This window comes from Prionailurus viverrinus, chromosome B3, assembly GCF_022837055.1.
Source record: "Prionailurus viverrinus isolate Anna chromosome B3, UM_Priviv_1.0, whole genome shotgun sequence".
Lineage (NCBI taxonomy): Eukaryota > Metazoa > Chordata > Mammalia > Carnivora > Felidae > Prionailurus > Prionailurus viverrinus.
The window spans coordinates 90,706,839-90,729,628 of record NC_062566.1 but is presented as its reverse complement, the minus strand read 5'-3'; the positions used below and the strand labels follow the sequence as shown (position 1 = coordinate 90,729,628).

Genomic DNA, 22,790 nt, shown 5'->3' with positions numbered 1-22,790 from the left:
GAAATTAAGTTATCCCCTCCTGAACTTGTAACTAAATATAAAATATAAGCTCTTGCCCAGAATGTTGGGGAATTGTCTTTGTGGAATGATTGCTTATTTTCAGTTTTATTTTAAACTAAATTAATTATGCAACAGGGCTTTTATAGCATGAATCAATTTTTAAAACACGAGGACAGTTATATGACATCATAGCCTATAGTCTAGATTCGAAACGTCAAATTTAGTCACTTGTTCCTCATTTACTATGCATTGTAAATCAGACATCGGCACAAATTGTGGGTATTGCAATTTCATTTTCTGAGAAGGTTGTTCTGCTTAATTGGACTTCCTGGTTGACTTAGAATTAATTAAAAGGTTACTTTTATTGAGATGATCCTTACCGTGCATGTTTCTGAAATCCTGCTTGCATTAATGAACACAAAGGACAGAAAGGGTTGAGGTATTGAGGATTTAGTGTCTTGCAGTTCTTCTGCTTCTTATCTCAAATATTGTTTGACTTTGTTACTATGTATGAGTCAATTTTCCAGCTTTTATGGAAGTATTTTAGTTTTGAAACCAGTTTGTTGAGTTATATGGACACACAATTAAGCTCGAAGAAGCTGTAAAGGAAAGTCAGAATAGATTTGAGGGCTGGTTTCATCAATGAAAATATCCAAATGATTAAATCAAATGTATTATTAAAAAGTTCCTTGGATTATCCAGAGTTGGTTTATTCTTCACTTTCTTTTAGGTCTAGAAACAGTATGGCTAAATGATAAATAGTGTCTATTAATCTTATAAGGCAAAGCTCCCATAAAACAGTTATGAGTACAGACTACTATACTTTTGTTATGAGAAAGGAATTGCAGTGGTTCTATACATTATCCAGTATGTGTCTTATATCAATAATACAAATACGCAAGTATTTTCAATAGTATGACAAGTTAATAATTCACTATAACTCCAAAATTGTATCTTGCACACAAAACTCGTAGAGATGTGAAGTAATGGTTACCAACAATCTCAAAATGTTTGTGGAGAAAAGTGAACACTAATTTTATAAAGTGTTCCACCCAATCTTTGGTGTAGCTTTGCTGCTAATTGTTTACAAATGATATAGACAATTTAGTTTTTAAATTACATTTCCCTATATTGACAACTTCTGAAGTAGATGATCATTATGCTAGAGACTGATTTATAATTTGCTTTTGACACTGCTTCCTCAAGTTACTGTGTTGGAAAGAACATGGACTTTGAAGTAGGTGGTTTTGGATCTGAAGTCTGTCACCTGGAATGTGTGGGATGCTCGAGAATGTAACTTCCCAGATGTATTATATGTAAAATGGAGACAATAATATATACTATAAAAGATTGTCGTAAGGAGGGGTGCCTGGGTGGCTCAGTCAGGTAAGCATCCAGGTCTTGACTTTGGCTCAGGTCACCATCTCACAGTTTGTGGGATCACACCCTGCATCCGGCTCTGTGATGACAGTGAGGAGCCCGCTTGGGATTCTCTCTCTTTCTTCCTCTGTCTCTTCCCCCCCCGCACATCACATGTGTTCACTCTTGTGCATGCACTCTCTCTCTCTCTCAAATAAAAAAGTTAAAAAAGAAAGATTATTGTAAGGATTAAATTAAGTCTTAAGTATGTGTAATGTGCTTGCTCATCCATACAGAGTAGATTAATCTTAAAAGTGTTTCAATCCCCACGTTTAATATACATTTAGCCAGAACCTACAAACTTCTCAATATCTTTTTCTCAGTTTATCCTTTTTTGTATCCTCACTGCTGAATACATTTGGCCTATTTTAAGACTTGGTTGGCAATTGTCTTTTTCTTTCTGACACCAAATAACTAGTGTGTTTTCCAACACCAATTCTCTGATTCCTCAAAACCTTTAGGTGTCCAAAGTTGAATTCAATTCCAGCACTAACTGCCTGTAGTTAGTGAAGATACCACAAGTCAAAGGGCTCAGTCTTGCAAGATTACCTGCACTTCAGACACCAGTAATAATTCCACGTTGCCACCTGTACTTCTAGCCAACCAGCTGTAAATTTTAGAGTTCCCATGACCTCCTCCCTCCCACTTTAGATAATTTGCTATAATGACTCATAGAACTCAGGAAAACGCTTTCCTTAAATTTACCAGTGTATTATGAAGGCTGTATCTCAGATACAGCCAAGTGTAAGAGATACATAGGGCAAGATTAGGGGTGCAAGTGTAGGGTAATGGAAAGGTTTCCTTGCTCTCTGCAAGTGCACCACTCTCCCAGCACTTCAATATGTTTCCCTACCTGGAAGCTCTCCAAACACCATTGTTGAGGTTTGTTTTTTTATTTTTTTTTAATTTTATTTTTTATTGTTTAATTTACATCCAAATTAGCATATACTGCAACAATGATTTCAGGAGTAGACTCCTTAGTGCCCCTTACCCATTTAGCCCATCCCTCCTCCCACAACCCCTCCAGTAAACCTCAGTTTGTTCTCCATATTTATGAGTCTCTTCTGTTTTGTTCCGCTCCTGTTTTTATATTATTTTGTTTTCCTTATGCTTATGTTTCCCTTCCCTTATGCTCATCTGTTTTGTCTATTAAGTCTTCATATGAGTGAAGTCATATGATTTTTGTCTTTCTCTGACTAATTTCACTCAGCATAATACCCTCTGGTTCCATCCACATTGTTGCAAATGGCAAGATTTCATTCTTTTTGATTGCCGAGTAATACTCCATTGTGTATATATACCACTTCTTCTTTATCCATTCATCTATCGATGGACATTTGGGCTCTTTCCATACTTTGGCTATTGTTGATAGTGCTGCTATAAACATGGGGGTGCATGTGTCCCATTGAAACAGCACACCTATATCCCTTGGATAAATGCCTAGTAGTACAATTGCTGGGTTGTAGGGTAGTTCTATTTTTAGTTTTTTGAGGAACCTCCATCCTGTTTTCCAGAGTGGATGCACCAGCTTGCATTCCCACCAACAATGCAAAAGAGATCATCTTTCTCTGCATCCTTGCCAACATCTATTGTTGCCTGAGTTGTTAATGTTAGCCATTCTGACACGTGTGATGTGGTATCTCATTGTGGTTTTCATTCCTATTTCCCTGATGGTGAGTGATGTTGAGCATTTTTTTCATGTGTTGGTTGGCCATCTGGATGTCTTCTTTGGAGAAGTGTCTATTCATGTCTTCTTGCTGCGGCCAAGGTCAAAGAGGTTTTTGCCTGCTTTGTCCTCAAGGATTTTGATGGCTTCCTGTCTTACATTGAGGTCTTTCATGCATTTTGAGTTTATTTTTGTGTGTGGTGTAAGAAAGTGGTCCAGGTTCATTCTTCTGCATGTCGCTGTCCAGTTTTCCCAGCACTACTTGCTGAAGAGAATGTCTTTATTCCATTGGATATTCTTTCCTGCTTTGTCAAAGTTAAGTTGGCCATACGTTTGTGGGTCCATTTCTGGGTTCTCTGTTCTGTTCCATTGATCTGAGTCTGTTCTTGTATCAGTACCATACTGTCTTGATGATTACAGCTTTGTAGTACAGCTTGAAGTTTAGGATTGTGATGCCTCCTGCTTTGGTTTTCTTTTTCAAAATCACTTTGGCTATTTGGGGTCTTTTCTGGTTCCATACACATTTTAGGATTATTTATTCTAGCTTGGTGAAGAATGATGGTGTTATTTTGATAAGGATTCCATTGAATATGTAGATTGCTTTGGGTAGTACTGACATTTTAACAATATTTTTTCCTCCTATCCAGGAGCATGGAATCTTTTTCCATTTTTTTGTGACTTCTTCAATTTCTTTCATAAGCTTTCTCTAGTTTCAGTGTATGGATTTTTCACCTCTTTGGTTAGATTTATTCCTGGGTATTTTATGATTTTTGGTGCAACTGTAATTGGATCGATTCCTTGATTTCTCTTTCTGTTGCTTCATTGTTGGTATATAGGAATGCAACTGATTTCTGTGCATTGATTTTATATCCTACAACTTTTCTGAATTCATGAATCAGTTCTAGTAGTTTGTTGGTGGAATCCTTTGGGTTTCCATATACAGTATCATGTCATCTGTGAAGAGTGAAAGTTTGACCTCCTCCTTGGCCGATTTGGATGCCATTTATTTCTTTGTGTCGTCTGACTGCAGAGGTTAAGACTTCCAATACTGTGTTGAATAACAGTGGTGAGAGTGGACATCCCTGTATTATTCCTGACCTTAGGAAGAAAGTTCTCAGTTTTTCCCCATTGAGGATGATATTAGCATTGGGTCATTTATATATGGCTTTTATGATCTCGAATTATGCTCCTTCATCCCCTACCTTCTTGAGGGTTTTTATCAAGAAAGGATGTTGTATTTTGCCGAATACTTTCTCTGCATCTTTTGAGAGGATCCTATGGTTCTTGTCCTTTCTTTTATTGATGTGATGAATCACATTAATTGTTTTGTGGATATTGAACTAGCCCTGCATCCCGGGTATAAATCCCACTTGGTCGTGGTGAATAATTTTTTTAATGTATTGTTGGATCCAGTTGGCTAATATCTTGTTGAGGATTTTTGCATCCATGTTCATCAGGGAAATTGGTCTATAGTTCTCCTATATAGTGGGGTCTCTGTCTGGTTTTGGAATCAAGGTAATGCTGGCTTCCTAGAAAGAGTTTGGAAGTTTTCTTTCCATTTCTATTTTTTGGAACACCTTCAAGAGTCTAGGTATTAACTCTTTCTTAAATGTTTGGTAGAATTCCCCTGGAAGGCCATCTGTCCCTGGACTCTTGTTTTTTGGCAGGTTTTGATCACTAAGTAAATTTCCTTCCTGGTTATGGGTCTGTACAAATTTTCTATTTCTTCCTGTTTCAGTTTTGGTAGTGTGTATGTTTCTAGGAATTTGTCCGTTTCTTCCAGATTGCCCATTTTATTGGCATATAATTTCTCATAATATTCTCTTTTTATTGTTTTTATTTTTGCTGTGTTGGTTGTGATCTCTCCTCTTTCAATCTTGATTTTATTTATCTGGGTCCTTTCCTTTTTCTTTTTGATCAAACTAGCTAGGGGTTTATCAGTTTTGTTAATTCTTTCAAAAACCAGCTTCTGGTTTCATTGACCTGTTCTGTTTTTTTGGCTTCTATTGCACTAATTTCAGCTCTAGTCTTTATTATTTCCTGTCCTCTGCTGGCTTTGAGTTTTATTTGCTGTTCTTTTTCCACCTCCTTAAGGCATAAGGTTAGGTTGTGTATCTGAGATCTTTCTTCCTTCTTCAGGAAGGCCTGGATTGCTATATACTTTCCTTTTATGACCATTTTGCTGCCTTCCAGAGGTTTTGGGTTGTGGTGTTATCATTTTCATTGACTTCCATATACTTTTTAATTTCCTCTTTAACTTCTTGGTTAGCCCATTCATTTTTTACTAGAATGTTCTTCAGTCTCCAAGTATTTGTTACCTTTCCAAATTCTTTCTTGTGGTTGATTTCGAGTTTCATAGCGTTGTGGTCTGAAAATATGCATGGCATGATCTCGATCTTTTTGTACTTAGGGCTGATTTGTGTCCCAGTATATGGTCTATTCTGGAGAATGTTCCATGTGCACTGGAGAAGAATGTATTTTCTGCTGCTTTAGGATAAAAGTTCTGAATATATCTGTTAAGTCCATCTGGTCCAGTGTGTCATTCAAAGCCATTGTCTCCTGGGGCGCCTGGGTGGCTCAGTTGGTTAAGTGGCCGACTTTGGCTCAGGTCATGATCTCACAGTCTGTGAGTTCGAGCCCCGCGTCGGGCTCTGTGCTGACAGCTCAAAGCCTGGAGCCTGTTTCAGATTCTGTGTCTGCCTCTCTCTGACCCTCCCCTGTTCATGCTCTGTCTCTCTCTCTGTGTCTGTGTCCATTGCTGTGAGTGGGGTGTTGAAGTCTCCTACTATTATGATATTACTATCAATGAAGTTTTTTTTTTATGTTTTTGATTAATTGTTTTATATATTTGGGTCCTTCCACATTTGGTGCATAAATGTTTACAATTTTTAAGTCTTTTTGGTCTATAGACCCCTTGATTAGGATATAATACCCTTCTGCATCTCTTGATACAGTCTTTATTTTAAAGTCTAGATTGTCTGACATAAGTATGGCTACTCCAGCTTTCCTTTGTTGACCATTAGCATGATAGATGGTTCTCCATCCCCTTATTTTCAATGAAGGTATCTTTAGGGCTAAAGTGGGTCTCTTGTAAACAGCATGTAGATGGATCTTGTTTTCTAATCCATTCTGTTACCCTATGTCTTTGACTAGAGCTTTGGGTCCATTGACCTTTAGAGTGAGTACTGAAAGATATGAATTTATTGCCATTATGATGCTTTTAGAGTTGGAGTTTCTGGTGGTGTTCTCTGGTCCTTTCTAATCTTTGTTGCTTTTGGTATTTATATATATAATATATATATAGCATATATATATTACATATATATTTAATAAATATAAATATATATTTAAATATATAAATAATATATAAATATATATATTTTTTCATCTTCTCTCCCCTCAGAGTCCCCTTAAAATTTATTGCAGGGCTGGTTTAGTGGTCACAAACTCATTTAGTTTTTGTTTGGGAAAATTTTTATCTCTCCTTCTATTTTGAATGACAGCTTTGCTGGATAAAGAATTCTTGGCTGCATATTTTTCTGATTCAGCACACTGAATATATCCCACCACTCCTTTCTGGTCTGCCAAGTTTCTGTGGATAGGTCTGCTGCGAACCTGATCTGTCTTCTCTTGTAGGTTAGGGACTTTTTTTCACTTGCTGCATTCATGATTCTCTCCTTGCTTGAGTATTTTGTGAATTTGACTATGATATGCCTCGTTGATGGTCGTTTTTTTTTTTTTTTTTTTAATTGAATCTAATGGAGGTCCTCTGTGCTTCCTGGATTTTGATGTCTGTGTCTTTCTCCAGGTTAGGAGTTCTCTGCTATGATTTGCTCACATAATCCTTCTACCCCTATTTCTCTCTCTTCCTCTTCTGGGACCTCTATGCTTCTGATGTTGTTCCTTTTTAATGAGTCACTGATTTCTTTAATTCTTAAATCTTAAATTCTCTTTTGCCTTCGTCCCCCTGTTTTTTTCTGCTTCATTATTCTGTATAAGTTTGCCCTCTATATCACCGATTCTCTGTTCTGCCTCATCCATCCTTACTGCATCCATCTGTGATTGCAGCTCAGTTATAGCATTTGTAATTTCATTCTGGCTACTTTTTACTTCTTTTATCTATGCATAGAGGGATTCTAATCTATTTTCAACTCCAGCTAGTATTCTTATTATTGTCTAAATTCTGGTTCAGACATCTTGCTTATATCTGTGTTGGTTAAATCCCTGGCTGTTGTTTATTCGTGCTCTTTCTTTTGGAGAGAATTCCTTAATTTTGTCATTTTGAGGGTGAAAAGGAATTAATGAGGTAGAAAAATTAAAATAAAAAATTAAGATTAAAAAAATATTAAAATTAAAAAACTAAAAACACACCCACACACACAAATCGAATACGTGGTGCTAGATCTTAGGTGTGTTTTGGTCTGGGTGTTGAAAGTGGTTTGACAGATTAGAGAAAAAAAAGGTGGGGGGAAGAAAAAATCTTTTGAGATTTTGAAAAAATGAATACACTGAAGTAGACTAAAATGAGATGGTGGGAGTAAAATAGAATTTGAAAAAGTGTAAATAAAAGCAAAAAATATAGTAAAAAAATAAAATATTTTTAATAAAAATTAAAAATAAAAATGATTTTTTCTTTTTTTGTATTCAAGATTAAGAAAAGAAACAAAAAAGAGAAAAAGAGAAAAAAGGCAAAAAAAGGAAATCATTTGAAATTTTGAAAAAGTGAATACACTGTAGTAGACTAAAATAAAATGAAGTAAAATAGAATTTGAAAAAATTTACATAAAAGCAAAAAATGTAGTAAAAACATTAAAGAAAAATATTTTAATAGAAAATGAAATTAAAAATGAAGTTTTTCTCTTTCTGCATTCAAGAATAAGAAAAGAAACAGAAAAGAGAAAAAGGAAAAAAAAAGGAAATCGTTGGAAAATTTGAAAAGGTGAATACACTAAAGTAGACTAAACATGATAGAAGTAAAATAGAATTTGAAACAATTTACACAAAAGTAAAAAATATAGTAAAAAATTAAAGAAAAATATTTTTAATAAAAAGTGAAAAAAATTAATTTTTTCTCTTTCTGTATTCAAGAAAAAGAAGTGTAAAAGAGAAAAAAAAATAAAGAAAATTGAATAGATGGACCTGCTAAACAGATTGAAGTAGGACTGAAATTACTTCGTTTTCTCCTAGAAGTAAGACTATGTAGTGCTTTATAGTCCATAAACTAAGTAGGTGGTGAGATTTGTGTTCTTGAAGAGCCAGGTTGGCCGAGCTGGGCGGGGCTCAGTGTAAGTGCTCCGTTCTCCACTAGATGGCGCTGCTAGCTGACTGGGGTGGAGCATTGTGGTGCTGAAAGATGCGTATGCGCATGTGCGGGAGCAGTGAAAAATGGCGTCACACAGGTACTCAGCCTCTGGTTTCAGAATTCTCTTCTCCCAGATCAGCAATCGCGCACCCGTCCTGTCTTCAGCTTTCATCCGTTCCCCCACTTTTTCACTTTCCGTGACCAGGCCCCAGGCAGTACCTCTCTCCCGAGTTTTGTCTCAGATGCGGCTGTTTTCCCTGGCCCCTTACTTCTGAGGGACTGCGGCTTTGACCCGTTCTGCCCTTTTGCGGGAGAGTCTCATCGAGCAGTGGCCGAATGAGCAATGGCTGAAGGCCGGCTGCACCCAGGAACGCTTGCTGGACCCTGCTGCTGCCGGTGCCCCGAGACTGCGTCCAGGTGCCAGCCTGCCCCCAAAAAGTTCGCGAGATAGTGTAGCAGCAGCTTTTCAGTGATTATGGAAAAATCACAACACACATCTGGCACCAGGCTTCACCCTTAATGACCCTGTTCTAGCACCAACAAATGTGGCCGTTTTCTGGGGTCTGCTGGGACTGGGTGGCTTCAACAGTCTCTACCAAATGCCCTTCCAGCAGTGGAACTGCTTCTCTCCGTGTGGCCTGAGAACCTCCCGGACCCCACTCTGCTCCTGGGGATTCGCCCTTCACACCAGAGCACCATCAGGTATTGAGCTGCAAAGTTGCAGCCTTTGCGCTCCCCTTGTTTACAGTCTTAATGGAATGTAAACCCTCTCCTTTCTCCTTTCTCCTTTCTCCCTTTTTAGTTAAGTCCCTGCGGCTGTTTCCAATTTTCCACTTTCTCTCCAGCTGCTTTTGGGGAGGAGTGCTTTTCCCGTATTCTTCCCTCCCCCCCACCATCTCTGTCCTCTCTCTGCCCGCAAAACACCTCCCTTCCCGCAGATTTTTGCTCCCAAGTTCACTTGTCCGCGCTGCGTACCTGCTGAATTCTGTGGTTCAGGTTGTGCAGATTGTTGTGTTAATCCTCCAATCAGTTTTCTAGGTGTGTAGGATGGTTAATGTTGGTCTGGCTGTATTTCATGGATGGGAGACACACAAAAAACTTCCATGCTGTTTTGCCATCTTCTGTTTTCCCATTGTTGAGGTATTTTTATTGGAACTTTCATTACATAGGCATAATTGATTAAATCATTGGCCAGTGGTACTTGAACTGACTCTCTAAACTCCATCCTCTCTTCCTTCCCTGGAGATTAGGGGTTGGAATGAAATATTCCAAACTTAAAATCAAGGCTTGATCTTTCTGGAAATATCACATCCCAAAGCTCTAGGGGCCAGCCAGAATCACTTCATTAGCATAAGTTTCCTATGGTTGAAAGGGGCTTGTCATAAATAACAAAAGGCATTCTTATCACTCACGAAATTCCAAGAGTTTTAGGAGCCCTGTTCTAGGAATCAAGAACTAAGATGAAATCTATATTTCCCATTACACTATAGCAATTAATAAGTTATTGCCTTATAAAAACTAATATATTACTTGCTCATTTTAAATTGTGCTTACTTACATATATTAAGATATTATTTTTATACTGAGATTGTAACTTGCATGTTAACAGGAGCCATTTTTTATTCATTTTTGTTTAATCCCCTAGTATATCATCTTGTACCCAGCAGTATCTACGAATTCTCTAAGTATTTATGTGTTTGATTGATGCAAATAATATACGGATCTTTTGAATACATACCCTTATAGGAACATAATGCTTAGAGAAATCACATGGTAATGTCTAAACGGCTGACATTTTGAAGGTAAATTGGCTTTGGTTCAAATATGCTTAGTGTTTCTCAGTGCATAAAGAGGTTACTCACAGTCATCTCTGAATTTCAAAGTCCTCACCAGTAAGATGGGTATAATTGCAAGACCATGAAAAGGTTTGAGAGAAAGGTGCACACACACACACACACACACACACACACACAGAGTTTGTCGTACACTAAAAGTAGCAATTTCACTATTTTGATTGAACAATAGAAGAATATATTTCACTGACTTAACATTCAAACTCCTGGATTTTCCCATCTAAGTATTGGATTTATTATTATTATTATTATTATTATTGACAGCACAGTTTCCCCATATCTCTTTTAACAAAGAATAGCAAAGGACAGGTGTTTCATTGGACAGATATTTGACTTGAGAAGAAATTACTTGAGAAGAAATGATCCTAATGTGTACATGTTTAGTAGTGACCTAAGAGTTACATAATTAGGATCATACCTACACTGAAGTTCACCAAACAGGTGAACTTTCCTCTTTTAACTATAAACTATGCATATTTAACATTCATAGTCTGATACTCCCTTAAAGACTTAAAAAGGGCTATATCAACATTTTTTAATACTAGCTTGAAATTTTTTGTTATATATTTAAATGTCTTTTATTATTTCTGTAAATTAAAAGTATTACTTTGTTTACAGTTCTAGTGTTCATGAGAACCTGGGAAGTTTTTCAAGAAATAGAGGCAAAGTTTTATTTATACACAATATTGCAAGAAATCATGGACTTATCTCTGATTCCCTTACTAAGAAATAGATACTAATACACATTTCTCTATAATTGAGTGTTTTCACAGGTTCTCAGGTTACTCTTTTCAAATAAGTTAGACACTTGTATTTTGATTTAAAGATTTAGAACCATTCCTACTCAGAACACTTCCCAGACATCTGGAACCAGTAGGTACAAGAATAGTAAATGCTAAAAACCTAATTAATTGCGAGCACTTTCTCCTTAACAACTTTATTCCAATCAAAATCCTTAATAACTTTTTTTAATTTTTTTTAACATTTATTTATTTTTGAGACAGAGAGAGACAGAGCATGAACGGGGGAGGGGCAGAGAGAGGGAGACACAGAATCTGAAACAGGCTCCAGGCTCTGAGCTGTCAGCACAGAGCCCGACATGGGGCTCGAACTCACAGACCTTGAGATCATGACCTGAGCCGAAGTCAGCCCCTTAACCGGCTGAGCCACCCAGGCGCCCCCCTTAATAACTTTAAAAGGTTATACCTTTACCTCCAGACAGCTAATATTCTACATGCACTCATCATATCTATTAATACATGGGTAGTACAGAAATTTGTTTACATGAAGTACTTTGTTATATACACTACAATTTCAGTCTGGTTTGAAATCTATCATTAACATTTTTTCTTTAACCTAGCAGTTTTGTTGTAATACTTTTATGCTTTCCACAAAACGTGGTTTCCATTTTTGACTTACACAAGTTTGTACATGTGAATAGGCCAACGTCTGTTTTAATTGATAACTTCAATAACCAATATTTCCGAGGGAAATGCTGCGAGAGAGACCAAAATCATGATAAATTGGTAGTATTTGTAATTGGAAAGAATGAAGCAGACGTTGTAGTTATGAGCCTACTCTCTGGAGTCAGAGTGTTTGAATACTTATTCTGCTAATTTTTAGCTGGGTGACTTTACTTAACTTTTCTGTACCTCACTGTCTTCTATAAAAATGAGTACTACTATAAAAAGATAAACCATGTGAATATATTAACGCCGTACCTAGAATTTAGTAAATATGCAATATCAACATATATAATTATTATTTTTATTATCATCATCCTTTAGTATATATGTAGGGAGATGGTTTTACAAGTAAACTTTTTAAATTTTTTTAACATTTTATTTATTTTTGAGAGAGACAGAGACAGAGTGCGAGTGGGGGAGGGGCAGAGAGAGAGGGAGTCACAGAATCTGAAGCAGTCTCCAGGCTCCAAGCTGTCAGCACAGAGCCGGATGTGGGGTTCGATCTCAAGGACTGTGAGATCATGACCTGAGCCGAAGTCGGACACTCAACCGACTGAGCCACCCAGGTGCCCCTGACAAGTAAACTTTTGAACCAGATAATATAATAGTGTATTCTTAGACTATAATGGTATAATTTTAGAATCATTTGTTCAGTTGGAAAAAAAACACAATTACCTATTTATTTCTCCTAAGGAATCTTCCTTAACTGGATTTTTTTTCTCACAATATCTTTTTATTTCAGTTTCTTAAAATTAAATACTTCATAATAAAGCATACTGAATAACTCTTATACCATGAAATGCTGATTTTATCAGAATAGTGAACTTTAACTTTTTGACACCTGAAGCTTTCTTTCATCATATTTAAAGTTTTCACACAACACCATTTAATCCTAACTGTGAAGGTCTGTTCTTCTCACTGGTTATTCCAAGGAATGAAATGCTGAGTTCATTAATAGCCAGTGGGCTTAAAGTGAACCTTATATCACAGAAGTTTTCCACAAGCAAACATGACTTATAATGAGTTTGCTTAGTTTCACATTTTATCACTTATTTTGAGGTTAGGGAATCACCCTGGAACCCAAGATGTTTGGGCAGTCTATTACATAGCAGTAATGATTACTTTCATTTAGGGATGCTTTCCAACTCGGACTCTACTGAACTCTATGAAAACACACTGAAGAGATTTAACCCAACACTATCAGGTGTTTTTATAGGCTGTTAATAAATGAGTTGACTGAATTTTCTAGGTTTGGGTGAATGACACATTCACATAGAGTGAAAGTCTAAAAAATCTATTATTTGAAATAATCTAATAGGTCAGATATAGTCAAAGAATCCCCACAGAAAATCATTCATAGGAAAAGTAAATATATGTTTTAGGATATTGGCCTGGTAAGTATAATTAATTACATTTTGACCTTTGCCATTTAAAAACAAATTTATAAGAAGAAAGATAAGCAGTTGCAAACACTGTTAGATACAAATACAATGAGAGTAAATGTGTATTCACTTAACATAATTGCATTTGACTCTAGTATCATTAATCTCTACTTCACTTCAGCATTTCATTCCAGTGAACATAATTCTGAGCCTCTAATCACTCCAAATTTTCAACAAATTCTGTTTATTGACTACAGCTTTCTCGTTTCCTGATTCTGTTGTTCTCAGTGTACTTGTTTTTAAGGTTTTCAAGTGTCCTAGTAATTCAGTCTATTGATTGACTTCCCCTATTAGTTTCCTTCTGAATCATTTCCTTCTGGAACCAACTTGGATCCCAGGATCTGTTGCTTAAACTGTGTTCTCACCATTGCCCTGTCCACTTGTCCTTTTGCCTCACTCTACCAGGTCTCCACTCATAATATCAAACTGCTTAATTTTGAAGGCTCAGAGGCTTTTGTATCAGTTATCTGTTATTGTGAAGCAAATACTTAGGAGCTCAAAATAATCATATTTTATTATATCTATTTAATCTCTGGCAAGTCAAGAATTTGAAGAGAGCTTGCCTGGGCTATTCCTCTGTTTCATGTGGATTGTGGTATTATCTGGGTCACCTGATGGTATTTTTCAGGTGGCTGGGGTGGTCTGGAAGGTACAAGATGACCTCCCATATCTGGAACCTTGGTGGGGATGGCTGAGCTTAATTCTACCCTTTCCTCCTTTGTATAATCTCAGGGCCTCTTGAGATCATCTCTTTAGTAGGGTAGTTGGACTTGTTTCATGGGTCAGGGCTCCCAGAATAAGTATTTTAAGAGATAAAAAGTAAAATTCCCAGTCTCCTGTGGTCCAGGCCTAGAAAATGATGTAGCATTACTTTTGCTCTATTCTATTGGTCAAAGTAAGCACAGAATCTATGCAGATTTAACAGAGTAGACATAGAACCCATGCTGAATAAATATTGAAGACTTTGTGAACATCTTTACTCTTTTACATCATTTATTCATTCATTCTTTTTTGTATTCAGTAATGATCTGGCACTAGCTATAATGCTGAGTACTTGATGCATACAGAGAAGATACATTGATGGGGAGTTTTAAGTCCCATTATAATGGAACTTATATGAACTAGATATGAACAAATGGTGTTACTATGCAGGAAATAAATACAATGATTGCTAACCATGTATTGGTAACAGTAGGAAAAATATTTTACTAATTGGTAGCCCAGGATAGGCTTTCTAAAGAAGTAAAATATAAACAATGACCATCAGAGAGTAATAGAAAGAGTGAAGGAAAGAACATCTTCAGAAGAAAGAATAAAGCCCAGAATCCAGAAAGTGCTTGTCATGCAGGAACAGGAAGGAAACCTGTTTCTGAACACAATGATTAAGATAAGAATGATTGAGAATATTGTCAGAGCCAGAACTTGCAGGACTTTGTAAGCCTGATTGACAAGTAGGGGCAAATCAATAAAGTGTTCTAAGGAGGAGAATAACAAGAGCTGATTTCTCTTGTAAAAGAACATCTGGCCAATATCAGAGAAATAGTAGAAGGTCAAAATCGGAAGCACAATGGCCTTTTAGAAGGCTATTGGAGGACATTTGCAGTAGTCTATGTAAGAGGTAATAGTAGTGGTAGTAAAGATTGGGAGAAATGTATAACTTCTGGATATATTTTGAAAGTAGAATGAATAGATAATTATGTTTTCTAATCATAGACAACACTATTGAACAAACAGATGTCATTCCTGATGTCTACTATTTAACCATAAAAACTGCAACACACATTATATATACTCCACAGAAAATGCTTTTGCTATAATCACTTATGACATCAGACTTGTCAAAAACAATATATATTTTCAATCTAAACTCATATATTGCTAACATTTGGCACATTTTTTTACTTTATGTTCTTTGAACATCCAAAGCCTTTAATTTTTTGTAACACAACTCTCTGGATCCATATATCTCTTTGCTTATTTATATTTATTCTCCTCTAGGAGCTTTTACTTTTCTCTAACCCCAGAAGTGATTATATTCAGGACTAAATCCAAATTTGGTTTTTTATTTGTCTTTGTTTAAGCTTATTCTGAATTATCTCAATAAAACCAGAGCTTTCAGTCAAGTCAGCATTTTGAGCTTTAGATCTGTATTTCCATTTGACTAATAGAGACATGTGATTCTGGGCATATAATAGACAAAATATTCCTCAAAATCCTTCCAGTGTAGGGACCCCTGGGTAGCTCAGTCGGTTGAGTATCCAACCTTGATTTTGGCTCTGGTCCTGTTCCCACAGTTGTGAGATTGAGCCCGGCATCCAGTTCTGTGCTGGGCGTGGAGTCTGCTTAAGATTCTCTCTGTCCCTCTCCCTCTGTCCTTCTTCCACTTGCTCTCTCTCTCTCTTAAAAAAAAAAAAAATTCTTACAATGCAAACAATCAAAAACGCTGCAAAATTTCTAAAAAATATTATTGAAAGTATTAAAATGTTTATTTTAAAAATACAATGTCAAATTTATAAGAAAGCAGGACAATGAGGCTAATCTTGCCCCAAGGGCATTTGCTGATGTGGGAGAATTTAAGCTTCAGTTTTGATGGCATTTCTAGTCGATTACAATCTAACCAGAGTATTTCCTGGAGAAAAGTTCTACCCATAGAAGTTGGAACTCGAAGGACTATATCCATAGGATAAGAGTAAAGTAGGCATAAACCCAGTCTACATATTCCTATTCCCGAGTGAGTGCAAAGAAAGTTGTCTTTGAAGTGAGCAGGGTAAGGGTGATGTGGGATCACATACTGTACATTATAATCACAAGTTCCCTCTTTGGAGGATTTTTAATGAACATTCATATCACTTGGGTGATTAAAATAAAACCTCAAGCCATGAACCTAGATTAATGTGATCCTAGACATTGATATCAGTAGTTGCCTATAGACACATATCTCTCTAGAGGAAGAAATCATCATCTTAGATATTTAAAAATTCCCATATTTTTACAGGACATTGAATAGCACAGAGTCAAAATTAACCGAGAATACACAGCAACAAAATACCATCAGAGAAAACAAACAAAAAACATCTTGAAAGCCATATAGAAATATCAGACAGTATAAAATAATTACTTTGTTTAAAGAAATAAGAGACAAATCTTACTACATTTGCAAGTAATGGAAAAGTATAAAAGTAGTGGCATAACAGGTATACAAAAAAACTATGCAGAACGTTTATAAATGAAAGCTACATTATTTTAAATAAAAAAAAAAATTAACAACTCAGGCAATAACAGATGTTGGCAAGGATGCAGAGAAAGCATGCCAGTGGGAAAGAAACTGGTGCAGCCACTCTGGAAAACAGTATGGAGGTTCCTCAAAAAATTGAAAATAGAACTACCCTATGACCCAGCAATTGCATTACTAGGTATTTATCCAAAAGATACAAAAATGCTGATTCTAAGGGGCACATGCACCCCAGTGTTTATAGCAGCAGTATTGTCAATAGCCAAAGTATGGAAAGAACTCAAATCTCCATTGACTGATGAATGGATAAAGAAGATGTGGTATATAGAAACAATGTAATATTACTTGGCTATAAAAATAATGAAATCTTGCCATTTTAACAATGGGGATAGAACTAGAGTGTATCATGCTAAGGAAAATAATTTATTCAAAGAAAGGCAGGTATCATGTGATTTCACTCACAGGTTGAATTTAAGAAACAAAACAGATGACCATAGGGGAAAGGAAGCAAAAATAAAAACAGAGAGACAAACCATAAGAGACTCTTAAATACAGAAAATGAACTGAGGGTTGTTGGTGGGGTGTTGGGTAGGGTGATGGGCTAAATGAGCAATGGTCATTGGGGAAAGCACTTGCTGGGATAAGCACTGGGTGTTGTATGTAAGTAATGAATTACTAAATTCTACTCCTGAAATCATTATCACACTATATGTTAACTAACTTGGATATAAATAAATAAATAAACAAACATTAAAATAATAATAACATAATGGATGGGTTTACCAGATTAAGTAGAACTGAAGAAAGAATTAGTGCTCAGAAGAATTTATTCAAAATGCAATGCAGAAAAAGCAAGAAATAGAAAAGTTGGAAGAGGGATTAAAGACATGGAAGACAGAATGAATGAAAAAGACATTCAAGTGAGGATAGAAAGAAAGAAACACAGGTATTATTTAAGAAATGACAATTTTCCACAAATTTCTTAGGTGAAATATGCCAAACTGAAATCAACAGATTTAAAAATCCCAGCAGGTCCCAAACTTTTAGGTACAAAGAATATCCACTTAAAATCATTATATTGAAGCTATCAAATATCAAAGGTAAAAACATTTTGAATGTACCTGGAGGAAACAAAAACAAGAACTTTAAAGTGTGAGACTTTAAGCTTACTTGTCTATAGCAGTAAAAGCCGTCTGAAGACAGTAGAACTATATCCTAATATGCTAAAAGAAAATCAGTGCCACCCTCTAATCCTATTATGTAAAAGGAAAATATCTTTTAAGAATAAGGCTAAAAATATATTTTCAGAAAATCAAGACCAGAAAGGTCATTAAAGATAATTCTAAATGATGTACTTGAGGCAAAATTTGGAAAATGATCATGGAATTTTAAGGTATATAGTGAAAGAATGAATTAAAGGGAAATGAGCCAGCATATATCTAAATAATTCTAAAAATTAGTGCAGATATAAAAGTATAATGTTCAATTGTTTTTTAAAAAAGAGAGAATTAAAATTAGTAGCAGCAAAAGGGTTGGAATAATCATGTAGTCCATAAATCTAAAAGAAGGCAAAGAAAAAAGACCACAAAACAAATAGGAAGTACAAAACAGTTAACATTTGTTGAGTACATCTATACTCAAATGTATCAGTAGTCAGTAAATGTAAACAAAGTGTTAATTGCTGTGGATAAAATTTAAATATTGCCAAGGTTTCTTGAAAAAATAGAATATAACTACATGCTGTTTAAAGGAGACACTTGTAAAATATAAGGATAATGGAACTCTAAAAGTATGGAAAAGACAGCTTGCAACTACTAACTAAGCAATGTCAGAGTAAGTATTAATTGAGACAAAATAGTTTTAAATAATACAACCTTAATAGAGATAAAGGAGGTTGTTTCAAAATGATCAAACCTTCAGTTTACCAATAAAATAAAGCAATTTTAAATTTGTATGTACTTAATAGCGTGGCCTCAAAATATGTAAAGCAGGGGCGCCTGAGCAGCTCGGTTGAGCCTCCAACTTTGGCTTAGGTCATGATTTCATGGTTCTTGAGTTAAGCCCCAAGTCGGGCTCTGTGCTGACAACTCAGAGCCTGGAGTCCACTCAGGTTCTGTGTCTCCCTGTCTCTCTGCCCCTCCCCCCCTCATGTTCTGTCTCTCTGTCTCCCAAAAAATAAATGAATAAATAAATAAACATTAAAAAATATGTAGAGCAAAATGTAGAGAAAACTATAAGAAAAAATTTTAAACTATTGCCATTTTAGAAGAGCTTAACTCTCTTCTAAATTAATCCAAGTAGAACAAATAGGGTAAGAGCCCAATAACTATGTAGATGATTTGGATAGCTCATTTGTCAGACTTGACCCAACAAACAGTTCCACATCACACTCCTAAACTTCAGACTATTCCTTCTTTGCAGGCATACACAGAACAAAAATTAGTCATATATTGGGCTACAAATCAGGCTTCAACAAATTTCAGAAGATTGAAAACACATGCACTATTTTCTCTGACTGTGATCCAATTAAGCAAAAATCAGAACAAAGAGATAATAAAACATAACCCATATATATTTGGAAATGAAGAAACAGTTGCCTACTTGGTATCCCTACTGTCTGACTAGCAGGTGCACAAGTTCAACATGCCCACCGTACCCTAAACTACCCCTCCTGTTTTCTCTGTCTTCGTCACTGACATCGTATCCACCTCATTGTCTAAGGCATCATTTGTGGTTTCACTGACATTGCCTTAGTTCAGACTTTCAGCAATGATGTTCTCATTTTCTCTGTAACTAGACTCTTTCCTTTGAGTATGCTCCTCCTATCTGCCCAAACATTCTTTCTAAAAGATAAGCTTAGTCATATATAACCTTCATTTAAAAAATTTTAAATGGACCTTGAGGGTTTATGCTAAGTGAAATAAGTCAAACAGAGAAAAGCAGATACCATATGATTCCAGTTATATGTGAAATCTAACAAAAGAAACAAATGAACAAAACAGAAACAGACTCCTCGTAGATAACAGAAAACAATCTGGTGTTTGCCACAGGAAAAGGTGGTGGGGGTTGGATGAAATAGATGAAAGGGATTAACAGGTACAATAGAAAAAAATTAATGAGCCTCACCACTAACAAGATGAAATCCAAACTCCATAACATGATATTCAGAAATTCTTGACTAGAGTCCCTTCCTTTCTTTCCATCTTTATTTCCTCTGAAGCACTCATGTACCTTTTGTTCACCAGCTATGCCAATTCATTTATACTTCTATGAACACCACCTCCTCTCTACCTTCTCTTTACCTTTTGCACATATTAATCTCCTTACCTGGGATGATTGATTCCCAACCTCACATTTCCTATATATCCTGGAAGACACAGCTCGAGTATCACATTCCTTGAGATGCCTTGCCTGGTCAGTCCTCATAGTGTTATTCACTTCTTTACTTTCTACCCTAGAATTGTTTTTTGTACTTCAGTTTTGTAAATCAGCTATTTAAATAGCTGCCTGTTGTGTTAAATCATAAATTTCATGCAGACAGGAATTTTTTTCATTCATTAAAAAAAATTAGCACTTATGTAGGAAGAGCTCAAAAATTGAATTTATGAATAAAATTAGAACAGTAAGGTAGTTTAAATATATTTGTTGAGAGAAGCAAGAAGGATGAGTCAACAGATTGGCAATGAGAAGGGACAGCGATAGTACAAAAAAGTATTGGAATAACATGTAAAGAATATTGGAGGGTGAACTTAGTGCCTTTAGGCAGTCCTAAAACCTTTTAGCGTCTTGAAGGAAGGGATGCCAGAAAGAGTTGTATGGCTTCTATACTACACAAGAGAGTATGTACGGCTCTATACTACTCAGGAGAGTATCATATACATCTAGTCAAGGATGTGATAGTGCTGTGCAGTGCAATCCTGAGTGGTCACAGACAGTTTATTTGATTAAATGAGTCCTTAGTGCCTAGGAAGTAGTTGTTATTTATTATAACCATCGGGAGTCATGAGGTAAAGGATTATAATTTGCATACTGTATATAATGAGAAATGTATGTATGAAAAACTTTTCAGAAATCTTTCCATCAAAAACAAAAAAGTTAGGTATCTAATGTAGCAAGTTTTAATTATGGAAAAAAATCACAATTAAGGCAGATAAATGCATCATTGCAGTGAGTTAGAAACCTCATCCACCTGTGTTATAATTTGCAAAATTTGCTTAAGGTTTACCCATGAATATTATGAATTTTAGTCAAATGTGTTCAGACCAAATAATTTAGAACATAAATTTATAAACTTAGGTTACCTACTTTATTAAATAATAGGTAGTTCAGAAGCCAAACTGGGAATAATTAGAATTCACTGACTTGAACCAATGACTTTGTCTGTTTCAAAGTCTCATGCTAATTTGGAGACTGCATTTTACACCTACAACATCACTTGGTTGCTGGCAGTATAAACATAGTCATGATGATTTGTTCTGGGAAGTAGCTAAGAAAAAAATGAACTCTGCTGCTTTCACCTGCAAATGATATTTCAAGGCAGTGAATCTCATTCACTGCCCACAGTCAGTAAATGATGTTTCCCATTTCCCATCCCAAGATAAAATTCCTGGTGTTGCTCTCCACCCACCTCTTACTCCTTACTTGTTGCTAGATGTGTTCTTAAAAATAGCTTCTTAGAATAAGAATAGTCTTTGGCTCATTGCAGACCACATGTTTTATCTGTTTTAACATCTCTTCTGCAGATCCTCCTGCTGTGGAGCCAGCGTTCCTAGAAATTCGGCAAGGACAAGACCGAAGTGTTACTATGAGCTGCCGGGTCCTGAGAGCCTATCCAATACGGGTGCTGACCTATGAGTGGCGCTTGGGCAATAAATTATTACGGACGGGTCAGTTTGACTCTCAAGAGTATACAGAATACCCGGTGAAGAGTCTTTCCAATGAAAACTATGGGGTTTATAATTGTAGCATCATTAATGAAGCTGGAGCTGGGAGATGCAGCTTTCTTGTTACAGGTAAGATTCACAATATTTTTGCCTTTCATATATTTTTGATCAAGGGATTGTAGGCTTTGTCACTATGTGAATTTAAAGCATTTTTCAAATCCATGAAGCATACTATGAGCAGTTTGACTACCATAGTTAGAGCTACTCATTTCTTTTCAAGGTGTTTGTTTTAGTAGTTAAGACAGTTTATATGCCTATAAAATTAGAAGTTTATGTGAATTCAAGTAGATTTGGTGAAGAGTTTGGTTATTTTGAGTGTTTAAGTAATAAAGTGACAAATCTTAACAAGGTTTTTTTAGATCACATTGCAAATATTAATACTAATATATATTTTCTTCTGCAAGTCTAAAATTGCTTGTTAACCAAGACTTGCTTTGGTTTTCTTAATAGTAGAGTGTTTTCTTCCTATTATTATTTATTTACTAACTCTGAATCTTAATTTTGGTGAATATTAATTTTGTCCTTGGCTTACCATTGGTTCACAGATATTCAGAGGGAAAGCAATAAAGTTGTATCTGGCATATAATAAATTTTTAGAAAGACGTATCAATCAAAACTTTTTCGTGCCGTATCTTTCAATGTATTAAAAGAAATATTAACTCTATTAAGTCTTATGTAAATATTTAAATTATTTTATAACCTATATACTAATAAATTTCTATAATTTTTGAGCTATGGGTTAGGCATACATTAAAAGGATATATTCCTTTTATTCTTTTTCAGTATTATTTAATTGTAGGGCAAGTTAGTCATAATAGTTGGAATGTTTATGCTAGTAAAAAATGAAACAGTAAATTGTTTATTACCTGAAAATCAATTGTAAATGTTTCAAACTTAGTGAAATCTTGTTCATTGGTAATATAAATTTTTATTCATAAGTTCTTACCAATAAGAAAATTTTCTAGACATGAATCACCTTGACATATTTTTGGTTCCTGAAATATGACATTAGGTAGATAAAATGCAATGAACCAACCAAAGAATATGAAGATGTCCTCTCTTCTGGCTCTTGCCACCTCTTGGTTTTATAGTCCTTTTATCAACATTCAGTTAGACTTAAAAGATTTCTACTTTTCTTAAAGTGAACTATTAAAACACGGTTCCTGGGTGGCTCAGTCACCTAAGCATCCGACTCTCTATTTCAGCTCAAGTCATGATCTCACAGTTTGTGAGATGGTGCCCTGAGTTGGGCTCAGTGCTAATAGCACAGAGCCTGCTTAAGATTCTCTCTTCCTCTCTCTCCCTCTCCCTCTCTCTCTTTCTTCCCCCCTCTGCCCCTCCCCAGTGTTGACTTTAAATAAATAAATAAATAAATAAATAAATAAGCAGACTTTTTTTTTTTAAGTGAACTATTAAAACAAAACCAGAAATCCCTAGGACAATGCTACTTACATGATGATCTCACTG

The 22,790-nt window shown here is 35.6% G+C and overlaps 1 protein-coding gene across 1 annotated transcript in view; it reads left to right on the top strand.

Moving 5' to 3' along the window:
- The window catches only part of MDGA2 (MAM domain containing glycosylphosphatidylinositol anchor 2), an 859,176-nt gene that overhangs the window by 718,465 nt on the left and 117,921 nt on the right, over positions 1–22,790 (top strand). The window contains exon 9 of the mRNA XM_047864378.1: positions 21,123–21,392. Within this exon, the coding sequence (XP_047720334.1) occupies positions 21,123–21,392 (270 nt within the window). The remainder of the gene's footprint in view (positions 1–21,122; positions 21,393–22,790) is intronic.